The sequence below is a fragment of the Dipodomys merriami genome, unplaced genomic scaffold, assembly GCF_024711535.1.
Source record: "Dipodomys merriami isolate MVZ:Mamm:240054 unplaced genomic scaffold, mDipMer1.0.p SCAF_21, whole genome shotgun sequence".
Taxonomy (NCBI): Eukaryota; Metazoa; Chordata; class Mammalia; order Rodentia; family Heteromyidae; genus Dipodomys; species Dipodomys merriami.
In genome coordinates this window covers 14,934,219-14,946,984 of record NW_027203493.1, presented here as the reverse complement: position 1 = coordinate 14,946,984, position 12,766 = coordinate 14,934,219, and the positions used below count along the sequence as shown (strand labels likewise).

The 12,766-nt window shown below is 39.9% G+C and overlaps 1 protein-coding gene across 1 annotated transcript; it reads left to right on the top strand.

Annotated features, from left to right (window-relative positions):
* The first annotated feature begins 347 nt into the window (after positions 1-347).
* On the top strand, positions 348-3,479 carry Rag1 (recombination activating 1). The gene has a single exon (XM_070032561.1). The coding sequence runs from the start codon at positions 348-350 to the stop codon at positions 3,477-3,479; it is 3,132 nt and encodes a 1,043-aa protein (XP_069888662.1).
* Positions 3,480-12,766: the final 9,287 nt, after the last annotated feature.

Here is a 12,766-nt window from a genome sequence, read left to right as displayed (position 1 = left end):
ACACAGTCATTATATTCGATGTACATTATGTAAAGCATGAACTATGTAACTTGAGGGTAGGAATAAGAGAGGGGAAATTCAGGAGAACAAAGGAAGTTGACACTGACCAAGAAGCACTGTACTTGTAACCTGACTTCTGGAATTGTAACCCGCTTTTACAACTCCTTATTAAAAATAAAAAAATGAAAAAGATAATAAAAAGCAGAGCATGTCAAACATGTATTAAAAAAGGATGAGTAATTAAATGTCGCATTTGTTTTCTTTGTATGACTCTCCTATGCATCCGTAGAATATTGACCTGTTTCCTGATCTGGCTTGTTTTCACTATCCCAGGCACCTCCATCAGCATGGCTGCCTTCTTGCCACCCACCTTGGGATTCAGTTCTGCTCCTGATGAAATTCAACATCCACATATTAAATTCGCAGAGTGGAAATTTAAGCTATTCAGGGTGAGATCTTTTGAAAAGGCACCGGAGGAAGCCCAAAAGGAAAAGAAGGAGGCATCTGAGGGGAACCCTGCTTTAGAGCAATCACCATCAGTCCCGGAAAAGGCTGGAGTTCAGAAGGCAGTCCTGATTCAACCAGCATTTCAGGGCCACCCTAAGTTTTCAAAGAGAGCCCACGATGATGAGAAAACAAGAGCCAAAGCCATCCACCAAGCCAACCTCCGACACTTCTGCCGCATCTGCGGGAATTCTTTTCAAACTGATAAACACAGGAGGAGATACCCTGTCCATGGGCCGGTGGATGCGAAAACCCAAAGCCTTTTACGGAAGAAGGAAAAGAGAGCCACTTCCTGGCCTGACCTCATCGCCAGGGTTTTCCGGATTGATGTGAAAGCAGATGTCGACTCGATCCACCCCACTGAATTCTGCCACAATTGCTGGAGCATTATGCACCGCAGATTTAGCAGTGCTCCTCGTGAGGTTTACTTCCCCAGGAACACAACCATGGAGTGGCACCCCCACTCACCATCCTGTGATGTCTGCCACTCTACCCGGCAGGGGCTCAGGAGGAGGAGACATCACACCCATGGGCAGCTCAGCAAAAGAATCAAAATGATGCTTGATCGAGCCAGACAAGTCCGGCAGCGCAAGAGAAGAGCTCGGGCAAAGGTCAGCAGCAAGGCAGTCATGAAGCAGATTGCCAGCTGCAGTCAGATACATCTCAGCACCAAGCTCCTGGCAGTGGACTTCCCCGCCTACTTCCTGAAATCCATCTCCTGCCAGATTTGTGAACACATTCTGGCAGACCCGGTGGAGACCAGCTGCAAGCACGTCTTTTGCAGGGTCTGTATCTTCAGATGTCTCAAAGTCATGGGGAGCTATTGCCCCTCGTGTCGCTATCCCTGTTTCCCTACTGACTTGGAGAGTCCAGGGAAATCCTTTCTGAGCATCCTGAACTCTCTCCTAGTCAAATGCCCCGCCAAAGAGTGCAACGAGGAGGTCAGCTTGGAAAAATACAACCACCACGTCTCAAGCCACAAGGAGTCGAAAGAGACGTTGGTGCACATCAATAAAGGGGGGCGACCCCGTCAGCATCTCCTGTCCCTGACCCGCAGGGCTCAGAAGCACCGACTGAGGGAGCTCAAGCTGCAAGTGAAGGCGTTTGCAGACAAAGAGGAAGGTGGAGATGTAAAATCCGTGTGCCTGACCTTGTTCTTGCTGGCGCTGAGGGCGAGAAACGAACACAGACAAGCCGACGAGCTGGAAGCCATCATGCAAGGCCGGGGCTCGGGCCTGCAGCCGGCCGTTTGCTTGGCTATCCGTGTCAACACCTTCCTCAGCTGCAGTCAGTACCACAAGATGTACAGGACCGTGAAAGCCATCACGGGCAGGCAGATTTTCCAGCCGCTCCACGCCCTGCGCAATGCCGAGAAGGTCCTCCTGCCGGGCCACCACCCTTTCGAGTGGAAGCCACCTCTGAAGCAGGTGTCATCCCGCACCGACGTTGGCATCATCGACGGTCTGTCGGGGCTGTCCACCTCGGTGGATGATTACCCGGTGGACACCATTGCCAAGCGGTTCCGCTACGACGCGGCCTTGGTGTCGGCCCTGATGGACATGGAAGAAGAGATCTTGGAAGGCCTGAGATCCCAGGATATCGAGGACTACCTGAGCGGGCCGTTCACCGTGGTGGTGAAGGAGTCTTGCGACGGCATGGGGGACGTCAGTGAGAAGCATGGGTCGGGACCAGCCGTCCCGGAAAAGGCCGTTCGCTTCTCCTTCACCATCATGAGGATCAGCGTGGCCCAGGGTGCACGCACGGCGCAGGTGTTCGAGGAAGCCAAGCCCAACTCAGAGCTGTGCTGCAAGCCCCTGTGCCTGATGCTGGCGGATGAGTCTGACCACGAGACCCTGACGGCCATCCTCAGCCCTCTCATCGCCGAGAGGGAGGCCATGAAGAGCAGCGAGTTGAGGCTGGACATGGGAGGGATCCTCCGGACTTTCAGGTTTATCTTCAGGGGCACCGGGTACGATGAGAAACTGGTCCGGGAAGTGGAAGGTCTGGAGGCTTCAGGCTCCGTCTACATCTGTACCCTGTGTGATGCCACCCGCCTGGAGGCCTCCCAGAATCTCGTTTTGCATTCGATCACCAGGAGCCACGCGGAGAACTTGGAGCGCTACGAGGTCTGGCGTTCCAACCCCTACCACGAATCGGTGGAAGAGCTGCGGGATCGCGTGAAAGGCGTCTCCGCCAAGCCTTTCATCGAGACCGTCCCTTCCATCGACGCCCTCCACTGTGACATTGGCAACGCCGCGGAGTTCTACAAGATCTTCCAGCTGGAGATCGGAGAGGTGTATAAACACCCCGGGGCTTCCAAAGAGGAAAGGAAACGCTGGCAGGCCACGCTGGACAAGCATCTGCGGAAGAAGATGAACCTCAAGCCCATCATGAGGATGAATGGCAACTTTGCCAGGAGGCTCATGACCAAAGAGACGGTGGAGGCGGTCTGCGAATTAGTCCCCTCCCAGGAGAGGCACGAAGCTCTCAGGGAGCTCATGGACCTTTACCTGAAAATGAAGCCCGTGTGGCGCTCCTCATGCCCGGCTAAAGAGTGCCCAGAGGCCCTCTGCCAGTATAGTTTCAACTCGCAGCGCTTTGCCGAGCTGCTGTCTACCAAGTTCAAGTACAGGTATGAGGGCAAAATCACCAATTACTTTCACAAGACCTTGGCACACGTCCCTGAAATTATTGAGAGGGATGGCTCTATTGGGGCTTGGGCTAGTGAAGGAAACGAATCTGGGAACAAACTGTTCAGACGTTTCCGGAAAATGAACGCCAGGCAGTCCAAGTGTTATGAAATGGAAGATGTTTTGAAGCATCACTGGCTGTATACGTCCAAATATCTCCAGAAGTTTATGAATGCTCACAAAGCATTAAAAGACTGTGGGTTTACCATAGATTCTAAGGTAACCGTCGGGGACACATCAACTCCGGAAGACTATTTGGAAAGCCAAGATTCAATGGAGTTTTGAGTAGGAAAATCCCTCAGGAGTTGGTATTTTTTATCTTGTTTGGGAGGGCAGCTCAATCTTCCTTTGGGTTGCAAGGAGGCCTTCTAGCATCCTTTACTTCGGTGTGTGTGTGGAGGAATCACCACCCCAGAAGTTGGAGTGAAAGGCCACAGGTGCTGTAACCAAGGTCAGGCACGGATAACGGATGAGCCGATTGCCCGAGCCACTTTAGTAAGCTCAGAAAAGCAACAGGAGAAATCAGTTATTTGAAAGCTCAGTAGCTCAGCGCAGAAGTAACTGCAGGGGACCCGAGATGAACAAAGGTGTGTGTGTGTGTGTGTGGTGTGTGAAGCTTGAGTATCCTGGAAATCAAAGCCAAGGTTGTCAAAGAACAGCCAGCAAGGCCAGGAAAGGAATTTGTCTTGTTGTCTTTTTATTTAAGTCTCAATTTAGTATTTTTTTTGTATTGAGAGAAATGTTTTTTTTTTCTATTTCATTTTTTGGTAAAATTCTTTATTTTATACATTTCGAACATCTTGATTTATTCTATAAGATTAAAACGCGCTTTGAAGGTTCCTTTGACAATAGCTCACATTTTGAATGGTGCAAATGACACCTACAGAATGCTCTCTCAGGGCATTTTTTTTCATTCATTACATGTATGCAGAAATAACTTACATTCAAAAAAGTTTCAGGAAATCAGCACTTTTCTGAGTTGAAGTGGTATTTCTATTGCCACCTTTGGAGTTTAAGAGGTCATCTACTGCTGTCCTGAATTTTTCAATAATGAAGTTAGACAATACATTTCTTCCCCAAATACCTGTTTCATTAGCTATCAGTAGTCAAGTTTGATTGTGTTTCCTCTTGGATTTCAAGTAATTTAGAGTCTAAGATTTTTTTCCCCATACAATCACTAGGTTATAGAGTCTTTTTTTTAAAGTTTGCTCAGTGTCTAAAATCACATTTAGTGTCACACTAAAAGTTTTTGCCAGATTTTTCTCTATATAAAATTTGGGACAATTTTAGTAAAATATAGGTTTCATAGAGTCTTCCTCCTTTGCTATGTGTTATTCCTTCAGTTATGATCAGTTAAGTTTCAGTGTATTGAAATTTTCATAGCCATATTAACTGCACTTTTCTCCCTTGTTGAGTTTAGCTGACCACTCATAATGCAGTGGAAGAATTAATATTTGTATATTGTTTATTTTTTCCATGTTGCTATTCTTTTTTATACTTATTTTGCCTCACAAGAATTCTATGGTGTAGGCATTATATTGTATTGGAGGGAGGGTTCAATAATTTTCCTGAAGTTACAGGCATGATCAATACCTGATCTTCAATTTGAGCCTACTCTTTTTGTTTCTAATTTTCTTGGTTTTGTTTTTGTACCACTAAAATTAATCACTAGTTTGGTTTATAAATCAGTATCAGAATCAGGAGCCACAACTGTCATTACAGTTTATAACTCTGAGATGACATCTTTCAGTGGCAGGAGTGAGTAAATTGTGTGTGTGTGTGTGTGTGTGTGTGTGTGTGTGTGTGTGTGTGTGTGTGTGTGTGTGTGTGTGTGTGTACTGGTGCTTGAATTCAGGGCCTATGGATCTTTGATTAGCTTTTTTTACTCCTCAAGACTTGGCATTCTACCACTTGAGCCACAGCTCCACATCTGGCATTCTGCTGGTTAATTGTGGATAAGTTTTATGGACTTTCTTGCCTTGGCTGATTTTGAACCTCTCAGTCCTCAGATCTTAGCCAGGAGAGTAGCCATTACAGATGTGATATACGAGTGCCTAGCTTAGAACTGGGTGAATTAAAAAAATTATTGTAAAGGCGATGTACAGAGGGGTTACAGTTACATGATTCATATAATGAGTACATTTCCTTTTGAATAGTGTCATCCCCTCCCTTAATCTTTCCCAGTTTTTCCCATCCCCCCCCCAAGTTGTTTAGTTCATTTCACATAGTGTCTAGTGGGTTTCACTGCTGAATTAGTTTACCTTTTGTCCCACCGTTTCTGTGTTTGCCCTTCCCTTCCCCAAATCAGATAAACTTATAAATAAGGCATTTGTATGTATTGAACTTTCTGACAGAAGAAAGTAATGCTATACATCTAAAGAGTCAGTGAGAATCTCTTCTGGCTCCAGTAATTTGAAAACTATTGTCTGCATCCTTAGGAATTTGGGATTTTCCAGTTGCTAGCAATTTAGAGCAAGCATGGAATTTTATGTTCTAGTGAGTCATAATGATATGTTAGTGTTAATTAGTTTTTTCTTTCTTTGATTTTATTGGCCATAATTGCCACTCGTTATGCACAGTATATCAAAGAGCTTTGTAATTTAGTTGTCAAACATGCATCAGTGACATTATCTTAAATGGTATGCATTTGGTGCTTTTTACAGGGATTGAACTCAGTGTCTTTCATTAAAAATGCATCAGTTTTCCTTGCTTTTTACATGGAGAATATCAAAGACATTCATAATTTAGTTGTCAAAACATGTACATATGTTAATATTGCTTTTTTTCTGCCTAACTCTTCATTTTGCATTTTGGAAATAAATGGGCTTTCCAAGACACCCCTCCCTTCCTTCCCTTCATCCTGACTTATCCATACAGCATGTCTGTGCACTAATAAGCCACTAAATTCATATAATCATCCTGCTCCTTGAAGCATGCTGTTTTGTAGACACCCAGCCTCTTGTTTCTATCTGTTACTCAACTGGTGGCACTGTAAATACTTTCCAATATTAAATCCCCGTTTTCTAGCATTGTAGGAACTATTTCCAATTCATGTGACTAAGAACATGATTTATAGGACAACCTTCCCACTGGTTCCTTAATCAGATCACATTTTTGAGAAACCTCAAGAACATCTGGCCACAGGAATTTCAATATGAATAAATGACTCCTATCGTTATATATCCTAAACCCTGGGTTTGTATTTGAGTTTTATTCTTTAATAATGTTCATTGTAAGTGCAGTCACATGCTTCAGGGAAATTCACCACAGTGAATGGAGTATTATTTTTTGAAGTATAGACTGGGACTTCTGAAGTGCAATGTGTTCTGTTTTTCTTTTTCTTTCTCCTGTGAAACATGTTTCTGCAAGTTTCCCTGCCAACCCACTGAGGTGCACTGCAGGGACCAGTGAGAGTTGCTGATGAAAATTGATGAATAGTTGGTATGAGGTTAAGAAGAGCTTTGAGACTAATACACACACTCACAGATGCCAGAGCAGTAGGGAAAGATGTCTTTTTCTTCCAAGTGAACTGGAATTTTGCTTTGCCTGAATTTGTTTTCACAGAATATGGATGGAGATAAAGATTTGCTTGGCTAACAGTAGGGGACTCATTTACATCAAAGAGAATTCAAATTTCATAAGCCAGAAGGCAGGATTTGTAGGTACTACTGCTGGTTTTTGATTATAAATGTTTGTATCGTTAGTTGTTGTATGACTGATGTTTTATTCTTTCTATGCTAAGAGATTTTTAAATGAAAGTAGGCATTTTGTACCCATCTCACCTTTCCCCCATCAACTACAGGAATCTACTATAAGTACACCTCAGAATTAATTTTTTATGAGAGTTTTCTTCTGATGGAATCACTTCATTTTACTTTCTTGCAAATAATCATACATTTTGTTTAATGATTTCCAAGAGTTTTTTTTTTTAATTCTCTTTAAGGAAATTTTGAGTACCAGGATGCAATGGTTTTATTTCACGTATAGAACCTGTTAATTGTTATTATTAATTGTTTTCAAATTAAAAGGATTGACTTTCAACTTATTGTTTTAATATTTTCATTCATTAATAATGTCATTATTGTTCAGTTTTGAAGTTGTGTTTGAAATAAAAGCTTAATATTTGAAAAGAACTTTGATTTATATTGTCATTACATTTTTGCATTTTAGTAGCATTGAGTACAACACTTAAAACACCTTTGCCTTGAAAGAAATACAAATATATTTGTTATTCTTTGAAGTAAAGAATATTAGCATACTCATAAAGAGCATAATCTATCCTAAAGTCAGAGGAGGTAATTTGTTTCCAGATTTAAATAATAAACCTTTCATTTGTTTTTCAATTTTTTCCAAACCTGGTGAAAATATAAAATCTTCTCCAGCAAATTATCTTTTGAAAGCTTAAGATTTTACATGTTAATAAATAAATTATTGGACACAAAGATAGTTGGCCCAACTACATCACAAAACCATAAACTAAAGATATGCAAATTGCATTTTATTAATCAAACAATCTTCACATAGAACTTCAGGTGAAGTTGAGAGAACAATGTGTTTATAAGGTTGCTTTATAGATGAGCATTGTGTTTACAAAATGCACCAAATGCCAGAGCTTTGGGATACTGTTTCTTTTCATAAACATAATGCAAAGTCTGGATGCTGAGATTCTGACATTACCTGCAATTTTTCTATCTTTCACATATTTCAAGTGGAGACCTTCTATATTATGTCCTATCCTTGATGTATTTCTCAATCTTGGACTTTTAATAACTGTTTATTGCTAGATACTGTCCAAAACACTAATGAAAGAGGAATTGAACTGTAGATTCAGCTCCCAAACTACACTTACTGATCAACCTTCAACAGGCATATGATTATACTTTTCCTCCTTATTCAAGTTAATTGAATACATGTTTGTTAGAGTGATGTTTGGAGACAGGATGAAGAATTACTTCTCTTAGAAGTGACTGTGCCATGTTAGATTCTTCCTGACAGAATTAGGTTTGGGAAAATATGGTGTCTTTTATGGTAAATTCCAAGTCAAACAGCAATTTCCATACTAGTGTGAAGTCTGATAGCGTATAAGTAGTTTGGAATTCTTGTCACTGGGGATTATAATGGCTGTCTGTTCTTTCTAAATTTACCATGATAACTATTCTATATCATGTGCTTCCTTTCAAGTAGAAAAAGAATAAATTTAAGTCAGGACCTAATTTCCTTCTGTGAGTTTTGCTGTACTTTTGTTTTCTGAGTTCCGAGGTATTATGATTGATCAAAGTATTACTTAGAACAATGAATTTATCTTGACAGTCCATCATGCATTTATCAGAGTCATAAAAATCGCAAGACAACTTCAGAACTGGCTTCCTTTCTGTCTATATATAATGAACTCAATTCAATCCAATGAACACTTATTGAACAATTATAATGAGCCTCAAATTATGCTTTCTGTTGGGCATATAAAATTAAGAAAGAAACTGTGGTTTCTTTATAGAATCCCACTGCCAGAAAAGACAGATAGATAAATAATTGCCATGTAAGTTGATCGACACTATAAAGAGAGATAGTTTGGGTGAAAAGGTGAGTGTTAGAATTTTTTAGGCTAAAGTCTTCCTGGAAAACATCATTATTGAATAAAGCTTGAAATGGATGATAGGGGAAGGATATTTCCATTTGGAGGATACTCAGCATTGATGGGAATCAGGTATAGAGTATAGGAAAGGGGAAGGATGGCAGAATCATACCATGCTATAATAAAGCATTTGGATTTTGACCCAAAGAAAATGAAGATTTTTTTTTTAGGTACTGAGCTTTGAACTCAGGCCCTGAACTTTTTTTGCTCAAGGCTAGTTCCTGCCATTTTAGCAACAACTCTACTTCTTTTTAAATTTGATTTTATTGCAAAGATAATGTACAGAGAGGTTACAGTTACAGAAGTAAGATAATGAGTACATTTCTTTTCAGTGTTACCCCTTCCCTTATTTTCTCCTGCTTTCCCTCCCCCTGACTCCCCTTCCCCCAGGTTGTAAAGTTCATTTCCTGCATAGTGTCTAGTGAGTATCACTGTTGCATTGGTTCATCATTTGCCTCACTGTTGTGTAACAAGACTTAGTAAGAGATTGTACTAGAGTTGTTTAGAGAAACACAAAATAGACTGTTTAAAATTGTGAGTGGACTTAGATTTGGTCACATACACACAGCATTGAATAGAGAGTAACCAGGGCCAGGATGTAAAAAACAAAACAAAACAAAACAAAAAACCCCACAAAACTGGTAGCTGTTTAGTTCAAGAAGCTAGACATCTGAGAACATGAGAGAACACCATCTGCTCCACAGGAAAATGTCTCATGTTTGACCTTGGACACAGGCTGCCTAATAGGCCTCTCTCACATTCTCAGCTTTTTTTTGATGGTGAATTGGTGATAACAGTCGCTCAGATGACTTCAAATTGTGATGCTCAGATTTCAACTTCAGGTGTGACTAACCAACACCCAATAGAAACATCAGATTTCAAAGTTTTGGCTGATGTTTGTATTTTCAGAAAAGTCAGAGGTGTAGGAGGATAAAGGAGGTTGGGATACCAGTTGAGAGCTCGTTAACATAGTGTAAGTGAAAGGTAGTAAGGGAAACATAGAGAATGGGTAGCTTTTCTTAGTTCAACATAGTTATACCGGTACTGGTTATTACTACTTCAAGGTAAATAGCTCTACCTCTCTGGGGTGGTTAGATATACTCTGCACTGTAGCTGCTGCTGGCTAAATGCATGCATCCATTTCTCCTTTTTGGGCATACAATTAAGCTCTATTCCAACTTACCCTCTCAATGGTGAGGAGTCAGCTCAAACTCCGGTGATGAGGATTTGCCAATGGTGAATCATTTTCAGGTTGTAATATTTGGTTGGGTATACTTTCTCCATGTTTTGTTTGTCTTATCATTGTCTCTGAACTCTTGAGGACATATGATGATAAAGATAGAAGACTTACTGAACAGAAAAAGCCTGACAAGCCTGAAATAGATTTTGGAAGAGAGTCACTCAGGAGAATAACTTGATATTTACATAGGCAAGAAATACAATTTAATTGTGCAAATTCATTGGATTATTTTGAACTGTTTTGGTTTATTGCTTATTATGCTAAGACTTATTTTTCTACTTTCACCTATGCAGTCAGTCAGAGGTTAATTGGTTTCATCTTTAGTTTACTCTCTCTCTCTCTCTTAGTAGATACTGTAGAGTCAATAACAAACTAATAATATTTCATGGTGGAATTGAGTCTACATGAGGAAAAACATAATAAATAATTATTATAAAATAAATTTTACTTGCTCACCCACAATGGAAGGTAGATGAAATTCATTCAAGCATTTGGTTCAATGGAGTCCAACAATGTGCCAGGCATTAAGTGTCTAGAAATTACAAGGACTTTCTTCTAGTACTGGGAGAACTTAAAGTTGGTTGGAAAAGTCAGATATTCACCATAGTTACACAGCGGCAGAAGTCATTACAAGGCAACATGGGCAGTGACAGTGCTTATATTAAATAGGTGGTTTTGCACGGGCTGAAGCATGATGGACTTTGAATGCTAGAATCTTGGAAGACAACACGAGACTTATGTTCCTCCTACTTCTTCCTTTTATTCTAACTTTTCATTTCAGAAGTTTATGTTTCATGGGGGGACAGAAAACTTCTGAAGCCATTAGTGCTATACTTTGAAGAATATCTAATAATTGCTGATGGATTATCCCTTCAGTTATTCATCCTTCATTCATTCTCTATTTATTTTGTGGCTTACATGACTAAGAACTGTTTCCGTGATGACATAAAAGATTTCTGTAGGGAAAGCTAGAGAGAAAGATGGAATGAGCAGACATTGGGAGTTTCAGTAAAAGGAGTCTTTGTGCCCTGTGCTGCAGAATTCAGGAGGACATTAGACACCTCAAGTAAGTTTACAGGAGTCAGGAACAAGGGTGATGTGTATCTTATTTCCATGGCAGAGCTCCGGGAGACAGAGATGAACTAATAGTGACATCTGTTTAACTGAACAACAATGAGATTCTCTTTTTGCTTTTTGTTTTTATTTTATTTACTTATTTTTTAGTGACAATCAGGAGATATCTGAGAAAAGTAGTATGGAAATAGACAACATCTAGATGATTGTAAGGAAGGCATGCTGATTAGCTTGGGGAGGAAGGGACAGAATTATTTCTTTATGTTCATGTGAACTCACCAGGGGTCTGGAAGCAGTGAAAAGAGAGAAGGGGGGGGGGAGAGAGAGAGAGAGAGAGAGAGAGAGAGAGAGAGAGAGAGAGAGAGAGAGAGAGAGAGAGAGAGAGAGAGAGAGACCTAGTGAAGTCTGAGGGTTAATACATCTTCAAAGACTGATAACAGCGAGGCAGGCAGAAATGCAGACATCATAGCAGAATGTAGTATGGAAGGGTGATGGCACAATGTATATGATGTTTTCTAGAAGTCATAGAAGAGTCATTTTGAAAATATTCAAACTTCACCTTTATTTGGGTAATTATAAATGGTAATAATCTGAACAAATACATACAAATAGAAGGCATGTTTTACATTTTATTATTTTACACACATAATAGACATAAAAGTCTATACATCCACTTTCCCCAAAGAAATATTTATCAAGCAATATTATCAAAAGAGAATACAATTTTGTTCATCAAAGTTAATTCCAGTATCAGGAGTTTATCTCCAGGGTGGAGTTCAATTTATTAATATTACCTTATTTTTAGCTGAGTGAGCTTCTATAGCTAAACCTAAGGAAGTATTCCAAAAATACTTCAGGAGGCAGGATGTTTGTTTCTAAATGTGTCTAGTAATCAAATGATGACTTGTAGCTTCAGTATTTTCTTTAAACATGATCCAGCAAGTATCTAGTTGAATCTTGGCAGGTTCACTGATTTTATAATATTTAGCAATAACAAATTCTACATGTTAACCAGAAAAATACCCATTCATATACATTTCTCCCCAACTTCAACCTCCTGCTTGCTAAATTTGAAAACTATTATTTTGGCAAATAACATAATTCTTTTCCATTAAGTTTATTTGGTGCTAATTTCTCAGCATAAGCTCATTCCCCTATTTTTCTAGAATTCTATATTGCAATGATTTCTGTTGTCTTATGAATACTCACTCATATGATTAACACATCATCAGGGTATCATGTCATAGAAAGAGGGGAGTTTTGAAGGAAATACATGATGCATTAAATTAAATGGTACTAAATTTAATGTCTAGTCTTCTATCATGTTAGAGGAAATCATACATACACATGTATAATTATATATATGTATATATATGTATAATTTGTTCTTTTCATATGGGTATAAGGCAAGAGATTGCCAAAAGTTATAAAACCACTAGGGTGAGATATATACAGTTAATCATTTTTAATTTTCAGCCAAACTGCTATGTTGAGCAAAACAATTTGACTTATTTGTGTATTAGTTTTTTTGTGTGCTAAATTTGCATTACCTATTCTACAGGTTCTTACCAAAATTGATATAAGTCTACACATGTACTTTAATTATTATTACATCTTTCCTGAGTG

Excerpts from the sequence above, each read along its gene's own strand:
- Rag1 (XM_070032561.1), top strand. The coding sequence starts at position 348 with ATGGCTGCCTTCTTGCCACCCACCTTGGGATTCAGTTCTGCTCCTGAT.